Source organism: Haemaphysalis longicornis, unplaced genomic scaffold, assembly GCF_048455015.1.
Source record: "Haemaphysalis longicornis isolate Haplotype H1 unplaced genomic scaffold, Haemaphysalis longicornis Haplotype H1 scaffold_1, whole genome shotgun sequence".
NCBI lineage: Eukaryota > Metazoa > Arthropoda > Arachnida > Ixodida > Ixodidae > Haemaphysalis > Haemaphysalis longicornis.
Window position 1 is genome coordinate 172,320,024 of NW_027526203.1, and position 13,772 is coordinate 172,333,795.

General features: G+C 44.4%; 1 protein-coding gene and 1 long non-coding RNA gene across 3 annotated transcripts in view; one reads left to right on the plus strand and one right to left on the minus strand.

The window, feature by feature from the left end:
- The window catches only part of LOC144139377 (hemocytin-like), a 224,618-nt gene that overhangs the window by 12,239 nt on the left and 198,607 nt on the right, over positions 1 to 13,772 (plus strand). For both annotated transcript variants that reach the window (XM_077671743.1, XM_077671748.1), the window contains exons 2-4: positions 4,884 to 4,954; positions 5,600 to 5,675; positions 13,369 to 13,490. In XM_077671743.1, coding sequence (XP_077527869.1) covers positions 4,884 to 4,954; positions 5,600 to 5,675; positions 13,369 to 13,490 — 269 coding nt within the window. The remainder of the gene's footprint in view (positions 1 to 4,883; positions 4,955 to 5,599; positions 5,676 to 13,368; positions 13,491 to 13,772) is intronic.
- LOC144139404 (uncharacterized) lies at positions 4,965 to 10,569 on the minus strand. Its single transcript, XR_013316193.1, has 3 exons — positions 10,497 to 10,569; positions 6,878 to 6,982; positions 4,965 to 5,651 (listed from the first exon to the last, which is right to left on the minus strand). It is a non-coding gene; the product is annotated as an uncharacterized LOC144139404 (long non-coding RNA).

The following is a 13,772-nucleotide window of genomic DNA, read 5'->3' on the forward strand; positions in this document are numbered from 1 at the left end:
CCTTACTTACCAAACCGTGTCGCTTTCGCCCCCATAAGGAGGTGGCATATGATGCCCGTAGGGAATCTTTTCGGCGAATTATTGGCTGCGTTTCTTCACGGCTCGCAACACCTGCGGCGCTGTGCGAAGCTGGAGTTAGGGAAAGAGTGCATAACTGTGCTTTCGACACCGGCCTAACAGTTTAGGGCCAGCGTCTGCAAAGCAAAAAATCTCTCAAACAACTATAACATTGGGTCTTCTTCAGCGCAACGCACCTGATTGACCAATCGTTGAAACGGGGCAAAAGTAAGCTAGTAATTATGTTCGGCGTAGAATTTTGCGCAAAAAAAGGTGCGTGAGCCGTTACATTACGCATGAAAGAATAAAATTTTGCATTGCGTGCTGTAACGCTGACGACAGCTTTGAATTAAATCGAAAGGCCTCCGTATTAAAAGTTAAATCATTACGTTATTCCTAGCATGGTTGTACCTTCCTAGTGTATCCACTTAGGTATCCGGGATGATGGTTACTTCCGTAGCAGGCAGCAATCCATACCTGCATGTGTTCGGTACATAGAGCCAGACGAAAAAGAGCGAGAGAACGAGACGAGTTTCCCGCCGACGACGTTGTCGCGCACGCCCGTAGTGATGACACTTAGCCAGCGTTTGTCAGTTTTGCTTTTTCACACGCGCGGTTCTGAAAAAGTAAGCTGAGACGCTGGCTTACTGATGAGATTTACTGGCGTCTGGCCATTGGAAAGATAAGCCACTGCCATGTCAAGTGTATAGCTACAACATGATGGCTAGTTGGAAGCTCCTGCCAAAGAGAAGCTGCCCAAGAGAAGCTAGGCTTCTCAGCTGACGTTCACCTGGCTAGTTATAAGCTCGGCTCGCGCAGCTCCGCAGCGCCATTAATGGAAGATTCTCGAACGTACGGTGAATGTTTATTTACTTTCCGGCTTTGGCTATAACATTACCAAAAAAAGCGCCTGGCGAGCTGATTTCGCCTTTTAAACTATCTAAACAGCAACGCGACAAGCGAGTATGGCCTTTAAGGTAGGTCACCGCCTTCAAAAACGCATTAAAAAAAGTTTTTTTTTTAAGTTTAGCATTTTCAACATCTATGTCTGTTGAAGAATATTTAGAAAAAAAAATTGTGCTGTTATCTTAATCGGTTCAGAAGTTATGATCATTTTTTAACCCCTCCGAGGCACATTCGAAACTGAAACTGAAGGTTTCTGATTCCGCATCATCTGCCATATCGTCATAAATGTTTCTTTATATATACGTTACGTAATGCTAATTTATTTAGGTACATTCTAAGCTTTTGGACACATTTTGCGGGATATTGTACATTCGATTTATTTCAAAATTTTAACTAAAGGGCACTGGCTGGTACGCTCTTGTTCAGGTTGCGCACATTTGCGTCGCCTTACGTTTGTGTTTGGTTGTCCGTGCTTTTTCGTATGCCGTTTTAAGCCCGCGGATTTAGTTCTAGCCTTGCAAGGAGACATTTATAGTACTTTATTGACTGCAGTTACAGTTATAGTGCGAGGAATGCGAGCCTGACCACTGACTGTCACTGTATGACGAATGCCGCATGTGAGTTAGCTGTAAGACGCAAAACAGGCAAAAAAAAAAATATGTGCGCTTTAGCTCGGTCAAAAGGAGATCGTTCCGGTTACAAGGAGGGAGCAAGCTATGAGCCTGGCGGATTTTAGGCGCATTGACTGTTTCTGATCATACGTACAATAGGTCTAAACCTTCAAAGCCATTTTTCTCAAAACTTGATTTTTTGCATCCATCAGTTACGCGAACAGTGATAACTTTGCTTCTAGTAATTATTTTCGTACGAAAATTTGCGTGCTGTTTCTTTATATATGGAACTATGCAATGAAGCAGAATGACTGAAAAATATTGGTAACTGCTGATATTATCGCCAGTTGTGTGAAACCCAAACGTGCCGGATATCAAATTTTTCTGTCTTTTTATGATTATGCAACTTGGCTTAAAGATGTGATATTCGTGGAAGTTAGATGCGCAGGTTACTGCATTCATTACGTTCCTGCCAAGTCGTGTTTGAATCGCACCTACCATTTTGTAGTCATGACTGTTCCCGCAACATGCACATTTTCGCGCATTTTGATTTATATAAATTTTTTGTTTGACATTTTTAGCAATTTTATCACTTTGAGGTTTCTAACTGTACAAGCTATACAAGCCAAAAATATAATTGTAACGTTTGGGCTACACTTGTTAATTTCTTTTTAGAAGGTGGTGACCCACCTTATTAAAGAGTCCCGTTGTCGCGGAAGTTAGCTAGATTCTTTTTGCTTGCCTGTGCCTCAAATCCCGCCCTCCTCCCCGGCGCCGACGGAAAACAAAAACGGTTATAACTTTTAAAACGTTGTTGTTGATGATGATGATGATGATGATGATGATTAAATTATTACTCCTCACCTGCACAAAAATTGGTCATTCAAGACCTGTGCGACAAGATAGACTCAGATAATTTTTCTATTTCGCACGTTCTAACGTCATATCTCACTCTTATTATTATTTTAAGAAGCTAAGCAAGAGGCAGAATAGACCAACAATTGAGCCTGTTTGCAGGGTAAGTATTTGGAAGCTGCTGCGCAGACGGGAACTCGCCAAGCTAAAAAAAATCAAAGCAAGCGTGCAAAGGTCTTAGTGGGTCGTGTATAGCCAATCGCATGGTGGATATAGTAGAACAGTGCATGTTAGATGCGTGACCCTATACTCCAGGCAGTTTCACAGACCACGGTCATGAATGCGCGTATACGCGTGGAGCTCACTGCAATTCCTTGGCCTTGAAACTTACTAACAATGCAAGTGCCTCCGAAAGAAGTGTTTACCCGGATGGTCATGATACGGCAATGCACTGTGCAGTAAATTGGTTTTGTGCACTTCTGTAATCTAGCGAAGCACTCGTACCTTATAGAACGCCGGTTACGCTTGCCAAGTCATACTTCGGGTATTTATCACTACTCTGGACAAGCCAATGTGGCATGAAATCAGTACGTTCGATAAGGCGGAATGATAATCAGGGATGGACACGCCTCAAAGGAATAAGTGCATATCCTGAGGCTATCGGCCGCGAACCCTTCAGCCTCTGCTAAACTCACGAATTCCTTGAGCAGCTAGCTCCATTATGCATGCCGACGGGCTGATCGTTGAAGCCATGATCGCGGCTACGAGCTTTTGGAAACATTCCCAGATAGCACAGGGAGCCTGGAGAAACAATCAGAAACTAAAACAGGGGGTCTTAGCAGAAACCACACTCTTACAACACCTTTCAAACGAAAGGCTATTTTAAAAACAATTGACCGCCATGTGACCAGCTGTTCCATCAATGCAAAGAAAAGGAAGGTAAATGTGCACCTTCTGTGGGTCATTGCCAAAATGTTGATGCTAAGCGTTCCCGCTTGCTTTGTGAAATATACACAGCATTTTGCGTCTGCCTGGGACTGGTAGTCTTTCTTTGTCATTGAGACGAAGCTTCATTATTATTTCCACGACTACTCAAGGCTTTTTTACAACGGTACAATCATTTCTCTTTTCTTCCGACTCGCAGACTGTTTCCTTAACTTTATTTGGTTCTTGTCATAAGGCGTCAGTGTACACATATTTAACGATGTAGAGCCTTACACCACGCCTGAAATTTTCGCGTCTTCAACATTCGCATAAAAAATACAGGTGGTGGTGAAATGTTGTGTAATCGCATCCCCCCAAAATATTTTTCTTCGACGTATATTGGAAATGAGGCCACAATTAATTAGATCATACACGCGTTGCAAGGTAAAACCAACCTGTCATTGTATGGGTACCCTATGTAAAGGAGGTAATAATATTATTAGCCCTTGTCTGACGTAGTCTGTCGTGACAGCGGTTATATGCTGCTATCGTCGCTGAGAGAGAGAGAGAGAGAGAAAATAAACTTTATTGTTAGCAAAAGGGTTGCGATGGAGCTGTTTTAGCTCAGTCAGTGTGGTTCCTTATTCACAGGTTCCCATATGCTTCCCGAGCCTCCTGACGTTCATAAACTTAGGCAACCAGGAAGCGCGCACAACCGCATCCCCGGATATAGTTTTTGTTACGTTAGAGCATCCTGCCATCCTAAAATGGTTTTTTGATGCATCTTAAATTATATTTCCTTACAAACGTGACAATGATAAGTTTTTAGAGGGTGAGATTGGGAAAAGAAGCGAGGGAGAGCCAAAACACCGCATGAGCCCTTATCAGCCACGCAGCGCTCACACCAGATACACCGCGGAAAGGCGGCGGCAGGAGGCGCAGTAGTCGTGACGCTCACGGGCGTATGCCGGCCGCGATCTCGACATCACGTGAAGGGTTTTCTTTTTTAGTCGGTGGTTTGAGCAGCAAAGCTATAGCTCTTGTTTCTTAATACCCTTGCAACGAGTTTTGCGCTGAGGAGGGCGCATTTCTCACATACTTGCTATCCCTCACCGAAAATGAGTCAATATTTCGTGCGACACAAATCAGTTTGCTTTTGGGATGACCTCTTACAGATTCCATTGATATCGCTTTCTTGCGCACTTCATACATGCATTATTTTTAATTTCTTGCTGTGCCATGTGAGTAGTGATTTTTGCGTTCGCGATTTAATAAAAGGGAAGTAACTGAAATTACTTTCACAGTAATCCTATTTCTTATATTTAGGGCACCCAGAAGCGTATGCGCATAAAAAAGAGGTCACTTACGTACGCTAAACTTGCTCCTAATTATGTAAGGTAATCAAGAAAACTCGCTTTCATAGTTACAAAAAGGGCGATGAAAGGGGTAACTAAAATAAAATTAAAGAAATTAAGCTGTTTTACTGATGATTTTGTGTTCTTTCTCTTCCACCCCAACCTTTATTTCCAGCATAAAAACCAAGCAGTATGACCCCGGTTTCAAGAGCCCCATCGCAGCGGGAATTAAAGCCGCCCGAAACTGTAAGCATCCTTTTGAATATCCTCTTCACGACCACCTCATCATATAACTGATTAAAACCTAAACTGAAAGGCTTTTGCTGAATATCAAAAAGCAAAATCTTCAAAATTAGTTGTCGTAGTTTCTTCACATTCGCCATGATAGGACATGTTTTCGGCAGCGGGGACGTTTGACGAAAATTGGCAACGCGCTCTATTTCAGCCCCTTTGCTAGCCGGTGGGGCCGCGCCTTTGTGAAAGCTTCAGTGGATAAACAAGGCCACTTCGCGCCCTACGCCCTACGCACAATCATCTGTTCCGTAACACAGCGTAGCTGTACGCATCGATTAGGCGAGGAATTTCGAAGTGTTGAAAAGGTGATCGATGCCCTCCTCAGTGAAACCGAAAAGACCCGTTGATGGTAAACAGCACGTACAATATCCGCTTTCGCGGTAGCAGGTATGAGCCACCCTCGCCACCATAATCAACATTTCCCGCGTGCGGCACTGATATTTGGCTTTCGAGCATTTGTTTGCCCCATACTTTAAAAACACTACGCTCTGCGTATTCACACACAGTTGTGTGTGGGCTTTTTCTTTTCTTATTAGGCTAAATTTGCCGACTGTGTGTGAAATGCTTGACTGTTTTCTTCTTCTTTTCATACCGCAGCCAGCGGCGAGTGGTGCGAGGTGCCACCGAATCCCAACGCCGCATCCTCGTCCTGCCAGAGAAAACCAAACAGCATGTAAGCATAGAAGGACTCCAGGAGCTCGTATTGCGGCATTTTCCTGTTGTCGCTTTCTCGCGTCGCATTAGCGCATGCTTTTGACCTTTGCCACCATTTGAGTTGTAAGCTGCTAGCGTCTATGTTAAGTAATATGCTAAAATATTTATATAAATAAAATGTTCATTTACTGTTCCTGTCTCTCCAATCGCATGGGGAATATAAGTCGGCGAGCGTAAGAGGTGTGACCTTATACTCAAGGTATCTGACAACACGAACAGGTAAATAAATAAAGTGTTAATCAAAAAATTAAATTAGTGACTTGAAATGAATTTCCATGTCGTTTGGAAGGAGCCGCCTAAAAGTGGTAAGGGAAAAGTGAACGGGGCAAATGTGTAAACGGTGTCCAGGTTGTTGGATAAAACGACTGCGATGGGGGCCGTAAGCCTGGCTCCACAGGAGGAATTATTCCATTCGTATATGCGGTCTTGGCGGGAGGCGCCGTATTCTTGACGCATTTTTAATGAAGAGCCGTAATTTTCATAGCACACGGGAAACACTCCTCAAATCTACCAACATTTGGTCTGCACGGTCTGAAAATTAGTTTTAAGTTGGGCGGGAAAAGCAGTTCTTTTCGCTTGCCTTGGTACCACTAGGGCGCATGCATAAACACGTTTGAGTTAGGTCCGGGTGTTTCGGCTACCATCCTACTTTAATTATAGGGGGAGTGCAGTCTACAAGGATATGTGACAATCGGAGTGTGGTGAGCGAAACATGAATAAGGCCAAAGGTCTTGGTAAACAAAATATCGCGTAATAATCTTACTCCAGTTAATTGTGGTTTTGGCAAGCGATCTGCGCAGACAATGGTGCTGCCCTTAAATGTATATAGACTCCTTCTTACCGATCTTAAAACCTTGGCACTGCAAGCAAACGAAGGGAATATCAGTGCCACGAATCTGCCTACTGAGAGGCAAAATACACAACAATATTTTTCACTTATACTTAGAGCCACATTTCAGTTAGGCTCGGTTTACATATTATTACGTCTGCCACCTGCAAGTTTTATCACCTGATATCAGCTTACAGTGCGCGCCGTGCCGGGCTGGCACATGCCGACAGGGGTTTCACGTTGTTTGTCACCCGGTTCTCCACACCATGTGAGGACGGGGATTTGTCGCTGCTCTAAATGACGTTCGTTATTACCGGGATTTTCGAAAATACCTATTTTTGTGAGGAGATAGAGACAAGCCGCAGTAGCTCAGTGGTGAAGGGGTTGCGCTGCTCTGCCCGAGGTCGCTCGTTGATTCAGGGAAACGGCTGTTGCTGCTGAATGAAAAAGAAAAAAAAACGATTGTTTTGGTATTTCGGCACCCTTTACATAGCTCCATATGCTTTAAATCATTGTTTATCCTTGCCCAGTAAGCGCCGTATAGCAGAGGTGTAGCTGCAGAACGGAAACGCAAATTTCAACTTCTTTTTTTAGATGGCAGTTATCAGTGGAACGTTGGTCGGAAGTTCTCGTGTTGTAGTCGTTGTTGCCGTCGTCCTAGACAAAATACACTTTACGACAGAGTCAACTTCCTTCTGAAAGTGTTATGCAACTGCTGTGCCGCTACGCTACTTACAATATTAATGTCGAGGAAGCCACAGAGCTCAGGGCAGTTTAGTGCTGACGAGGCAGAAATAAGGCTTTTTAACGACAGTACGGCAGTATCCGGCAAGGAACAGAAATATTTGCGAGTGCGGATAAACAAAAAGAAAAGCTTAGGAAATCATGAGCCTAAGAGAGCGAAAAGGTGAAGGAAAGGCAGGAATGTTAACCAGGCTATGGCCTAGTATGCTATCCTACACGGAGGAAAGGGGAATAATGAGGAAAAAGAGGAAAACAGAAGTGGAAAGGTACAGACATAGCGTAGAGTGGTGTGCCCAGCCGTGGGACACTATAGGCAGAAAAGTCCAGTGAGTTCATAGAGAGTAGTCTTCTGTGCTACAGTCTTCTGTGTGAATCCGTCATTTTTAGAAAACACAGGAGCGCTTTTGTCGTCTTGTCCGTGGATGACGAAGAACGCCAGTGGCCCGGTATTGTTTCCTCAGAGAATGGGCGCCGACAGTCTAGCTTCTGTAGAGTTGAAGAGCGTTGGCTTCATTCGGATGAAAAACTTGGACACTCGCTAAGGACATGTCCTATGTTCTCTGGTGTGTCACAGACGTCGCACGCCTCACTGGCTGCCATTCCAATCAAATAGGAGTAAACATTTGTGAATACGACTCCAAGCAAGAGACGGCAAGAATGGTTGTATCAGATCGAGGAAAAAGCAATGCAGCTATAATGCCCAGGGCACTGTGAGGTCACAACAAACACGCAGTAGTGCGAGGAATTTGTAAAAACGCAATGGTCTCGGGCTTCACATTTGTGAATCTGAATAAATTAATCTGTTCGAAATCATGACACGCCGCTAGGCACAGTGGATAAAGCGTTGGGCTGCTGAGCCCAAGGACGCGGGTTTGATTACCAGCCGCAGGGACCGCTTTTCTGATGGAGGTGACGAGCAAAAATGCCCGTGTGTTCGAGATTTCGGCACACGTTAAAGATCCCCAGGTGGTCAAAATTAATCCGGAGCCCTTCACTACGGCTCGCCACATCGCCTGTGTAGCGCTGGCTCCTTAAACCTTATAATCAATCAATCAATGTTCGACATAAGACGCGCCTAGAAGTTGACGAGACGGCAGGCCGTGTGGCTTTAAACGCGCACGGTGAAACAACTATCGAAGCAGTGCAGGGAGATATGAGCTGAGCGTCGTTCGAAATCCGAGAAACTTATAGTAAAATGCGTTTTGTGGAGAGGTTAAGATCAACATACCCCCTTAAGTGGGCAGCTAAAGTGCCTGTACATGGAAAATGTAGAGCCGCAGTGGCTAAGAAAGACAAGAACGATGAGATATTATAAAAAGAAAGAACGAAGAAGAAGCGAAGAGAGCCAAGGGAACCAAAAAAGAAGCAAAGCAGACAGAGACGAATTAATCGAGGGCAAAACTGGAATTGAAAATGTCGTTGGAGGTGTACAGGGCACATACATTTACCAGGAAAAAGAAAAATCTCTACGATACTGGTAAGGGCAGTGCTTTGCTTTTTGATGCTAAAGAAGCACGGTACGAAGAGCTGTGTGGGAAAGTATACCCAAAATGATGGGGCATGGGTTGTCTGCGCAAAGGAAACGGAAACGATTCGGCCCATTCTATTGGAATGTGATCGTACCCTTCCAAATCAATGTGATAGAAATATTCGCCTTCCCGAAGCTCTGAAGTTTAAAGTTATCACGGAGAAAGTAAACTATAACGCTGTGGAGGAGTTTAGAATAGGTTACAATGAAGGAGGGGAATTTAACGTGAAGCTCCCACTTGTTAAGGACAAAATTTATTGGGAGGCTGTCGCTAGTAGCAGCGCTAAAATTGAAATAGTAGTACAAGATAATTACATTAGCTTTCTTGGTGAAATGACAAACGCCATCACTCCAAAAAAAGGAGATGCCATCAATCAATCAATCAATCAATCAATCAATCAATCAATCAATCAATCAATCAATCAATCAATCAATCAATCAATCAATCAATCAATCAATCAATCAATCAATCAATCAATCAATCAATCAATCAATCTCTGTAGCTATTAATTTCATGTGAATATAAAAAAAAACATTGCGGCGGCTGACACCGTACAAGGCGACTCTATTATAGCGCATTTCATTGCATTTGCATTTAATAGCACAATATGCATTAATTTAACTCATTTACTGTTATTAGTTCACAGGGGTGGTGTACAAATTTCGGAATTCCAGTCTGCTGCCTATACATGGGCTTCGACGGGAGGAGCATGGTCACAAGGAACAAGTTATAAGACGCCATGATTTGAAGCGCAACAAAAACACACGGACGAAGAACACAGTAGACGAGACCGGCGCTATCTACTCTACAGTAGACGAGATAGCGCCTGTCTCGTCTACTCTGTTCTTCGTCCGTGTGTTTTTGTTGCGCTTCCAATCATGGCATCTATTCACAACCAGCCCAGCAAGAAGTTCTTCTCAAGTTATAAGACGTTTGACTGCTCGGACGATTACATAACCGTGAAGAGTTATATCTTCCCCGCCGGTGTCAGGAAAAGTAATCAGTCGGTTTTAATAGAAGTGATATGAAGCAGCTGTTCATATATGTCATTCCAGGAGCATCAAAAAGCCACCGTGAAGCTGATAGCCTAATTTGTTTCTCCTAGAATAAAACTGCAGTCCTTCCCACTTCTATTAAGCTAATGAACTCAGAAGTATGCGGAATTCCAATATGCGCTAATAGTATGCGCTAATATTTTGTTTCCTGCACTGGTTTGGACAACGCGCTAGCCAATACGCTCGTGAAGGAAGTATGTATTGTCAATTGTTCATTTAAAATGCATTTTTAATTCATTTTAGAATTCTATTTTCATTCGTATTTTAACAGCTTCGCCGCCAAATCATTTCAGCGGAGATCAATGTCGATCATATTTTTTTTATTGTAGCGAAAGGAGATATTTCGACCTTTTGGAGCTAGACCTATCCTATCACTTCAAGAAAGCGATGCTTAAATGAAACACGAACTATACACGGCAGCTTTTGAGCATGGTCCAAGCCGAATTCTTCCGAGGTTAGGCCCAGAGGTTTTTAAATATCAAACATGAAAGCCATGCATGCACGCCGTGTCAATGTCTTCAAGATTACAGGCCACCTCCTAGTGGCATCATGTAGCACGACCGATGACAGGCGTTCGATTATTCCCATTTCCCAAGAGCTGAAAACGTCACCGAAATACGTACGCGCTTGCCGATGCTATAAGGCAATCCTGTGGTAGATGTAGCGTACCTGCGATGCTCTTGACTGAACAGTCCCTGCAGCCAACAAAGAAATTTGGGCGAATTATGTTGTCAACCATGCGATTTTACTCAAAAGTTCGGTCTGAGCTGTGGCATCACGAAATGCAAGTCTGGCGGTCTGCATTGCGCTGTGCCACAACGTAGATCACATTTTTCAGTCCAGTGGTATACGTGTTGCTGTCATTCGCGGCGTTTGCTTCCCTTGGCGGCATAGATTGGTCAGTCTAGTTCATCGTGGCGAAGCTGAACAAAGGGATTGCCTTTGAGTGCAGCGCCGGATGAAAGCTTGCGTAGGGAGGAAGCATTGCGCACGCCTTTGTTGTGTAGGAGAAGCTGACGCGAACGCGAGAGGGATCATTTGCACTGGCGTGGCTTCCGCCTCGCGGACGCGTTATCTACGCCCAACCCGGCAGGAAAGTCGGCGGTCGGAACAGCTCCTCTTCCGTTCTCTTTTTGGCTCTGCGGGCGTTTATCTCCACAGAAATAGCGATGCCAGCGATGCCGGTGGGACTTGCCCGAGGGGTTGAACGGGTTCACGCACTGAATGCAAGCGGCTGAAATAATGGCTGGCTAACAAAGCAGCTTGAGTACTCTTCGTTGGCAGCGATTTTCAAATGGTTAAGAATTTCTACGTGGACGCACGACGAAAAGTGTCCGTCCGTCCGTAACGCTTGATGTGTCCCGCTTTCGCTGCACACGAAAATGGTATAATTGAAAGCCCAAGGCCCTTCATATATTCAAAAAGGACCGCTTACATTGCCCTTCAGAAATAAATACCCAGCAATGCATTTGTGCGTAATTATGAATCCGACTTTAAAGGGGCTTGGTTGAAATACAAGGGTATTTTTCGAGGTTGGATATATAAGGCCCTTCCTTTCACTGTTCGCTACCAGACTCCTTGTATTGACGTAAATATGTTTGCCCAGCAACGCATTTGTGTACACTAGTGAAATCGACAAAGGGGCTCAGTAATCAGCGTTTCGTAGCGATACAGGGGTCTAACGAAGGTATTTAATAAAATGCCACAGCGACTTGGTGCTTCGGCATCAGATTGCTTCTACTGCGCATGGAAAAATGTCTTAGCAAAGCCTTGTGTACAGCAGTAAACGCGACTTTAAAGAGACCGATTTATGGCAAAGAGCTTTACGCATTTATCTGAGAATTGCCGCAGTGGAGTTACTTGAAATTCTTTTTTTTTTTTGTAAGGAATAAGGAAGCCTGTAGCGTGTCAGTCGCTCGAGCAGAACTTTTATGTGGAATTGGGACGAAGCCATCTGGAAGTGTAGACTGTCCGCCTGTGCACATATATGTCAGTGAAAAAAAAAAAAAAAAAACGAAGAAATCAGCTGGTCCTCAAGCCCAACCCAAGCCCTCTGACTTTCCCTTGGTGTTATTGATCATTCAGGTAAAGATAACAAGGATCCTAAAATAGTTGGCATACCTGATTCACAAAATAATTTCAGCTCTTCTCGCTGTGTTATCTGCAGCCGACATGCCCCTAATTGTGTAAAATAGAAAATCGCACTTTTTTCTGCAACGGGAATGGTCGGGGCAAGATCGCATGGTAACAAAATTCTCCCCGCAGGAAAGAACTAGTGAGTGCATAGGCGGGAAGCGCGAATTAACACGAGGACAGAGAAGAGAACGACAACATAGACAAGACGAAGCGAATTCTTACGAATTCTTAGATTAGGGGACGACTGCATCAGCGTTCCGTCTGTTTCCCTGTAAGCAAAAGAACTGCAATACGAACTGGCGTAAAATGGCTTTGTGTTTTCTAGTGACAATGTATAGTTTTAAGGCTATCTTTTAGGCTCCACGATATGTCCTTTGTGCCTCAGTAACACCATGTTATTGTATATAAGTGGTGTCGTTTCCAAGTAAATTTCCGTTGATAGTAGCGCTTCGTCTTGTCTATGTTGTTGTTCTCTTCTCTGTCTTCGTGTTAATTCGCGCTTCCCGCCAATGCAATGTATTACCAACTCGCCCAAGCTTCCGCTCTTGCAACTAGTGAGTGCACGAGGTTCAGCTGTATTAAAGTTATCCACTTCAATGTTGAGAACTATAAAGAGCTGCAAAACAAAGCTAAGAACGGAAGCAAGCACGAAAATTGAAATTTTCAGAAAATACCCACACTGTTCTGGTAAATGTGTTGGTCTGCTTTCTTTTATGCTTGCATTTGTTCTTGAAATTTCTTTATTCCCTCGTCCTGTACTAATTGGTCTCTGTGGTTTCGGCTGTTTTTTTTATCATTCATGCAATTTCTAATACATTTTCTAATGCCGCTGGTATATTCGTCACAGGGCGCTTCTATACGAATAATGACTAAGAATCGCTGGGAAGAAGAGCTTTACGTACAGCGAATACACTCGCTCAGTGGTTCCTGAAAAAAACTCATTGTGTGTTTTGGAAACCACAAGCTATAGGGCTAAATTTGGTAGCGTACGCTGGCAAGGGGGGTCCACAGTAGTCAGCAAGGAAAACGGGGAGTGAAATGTGCATGGTAGATTCAGTACATCAAGTACTATGAAAAGCAGCAGCCTCCTTCCTCCACCCGCCACGGTGGACATCACAGCTACATTCTGTATCCCGCCAAATCAACAAGCGTGTAATGAACCTACTCGGAAAGTAGGCGAGGGTGGGAGAAGGCGGGGGAAATGGCGGAGCTAAGCGTATGGCCTAAGGAGCAGAGGCTGCACGGGAGGGCTTGCTGCTTGTGTGCTTTGGGATTGCAAGAAAGTGGTTTAACAGACGATGAGGGGAAATCAACTTGACTAACTCACGGGCACCATTTCGCACCCACTGCTGACTGCAGGCAGTGCACGGCCAACTGCATGACCGGATTCCAGTTTCCGGACGGGACCCGCCACCTGACCCTGCACTGCGACATGGCCTCGAAGCAGTGGACGCCTCTCAGGCAGTTTCCGGACTGCGAAGGTGCGCACCTCGGCTCCAACGCTCGCCATGCGTACATTCCGACAAGGCCTAGGAGTTCTTTGCGACCCACTGGCTTCGCGTTTTTTGCAATATTGTAGTTCCTGGGAATCGGTCGGAAACCACATGCGTTGCGATGTCGGACACTTTGACACAAAGACAAGCTGCGCGAATTCTCACATTTTCGTCAGGAAATCTCTTATGTAGGTTCTAATCTTTTCGCACTCCTCTTTCAAGCAAACCTAGCTAACTTCCGCGACAAGGTGACCCTTTGAAGGCCATACT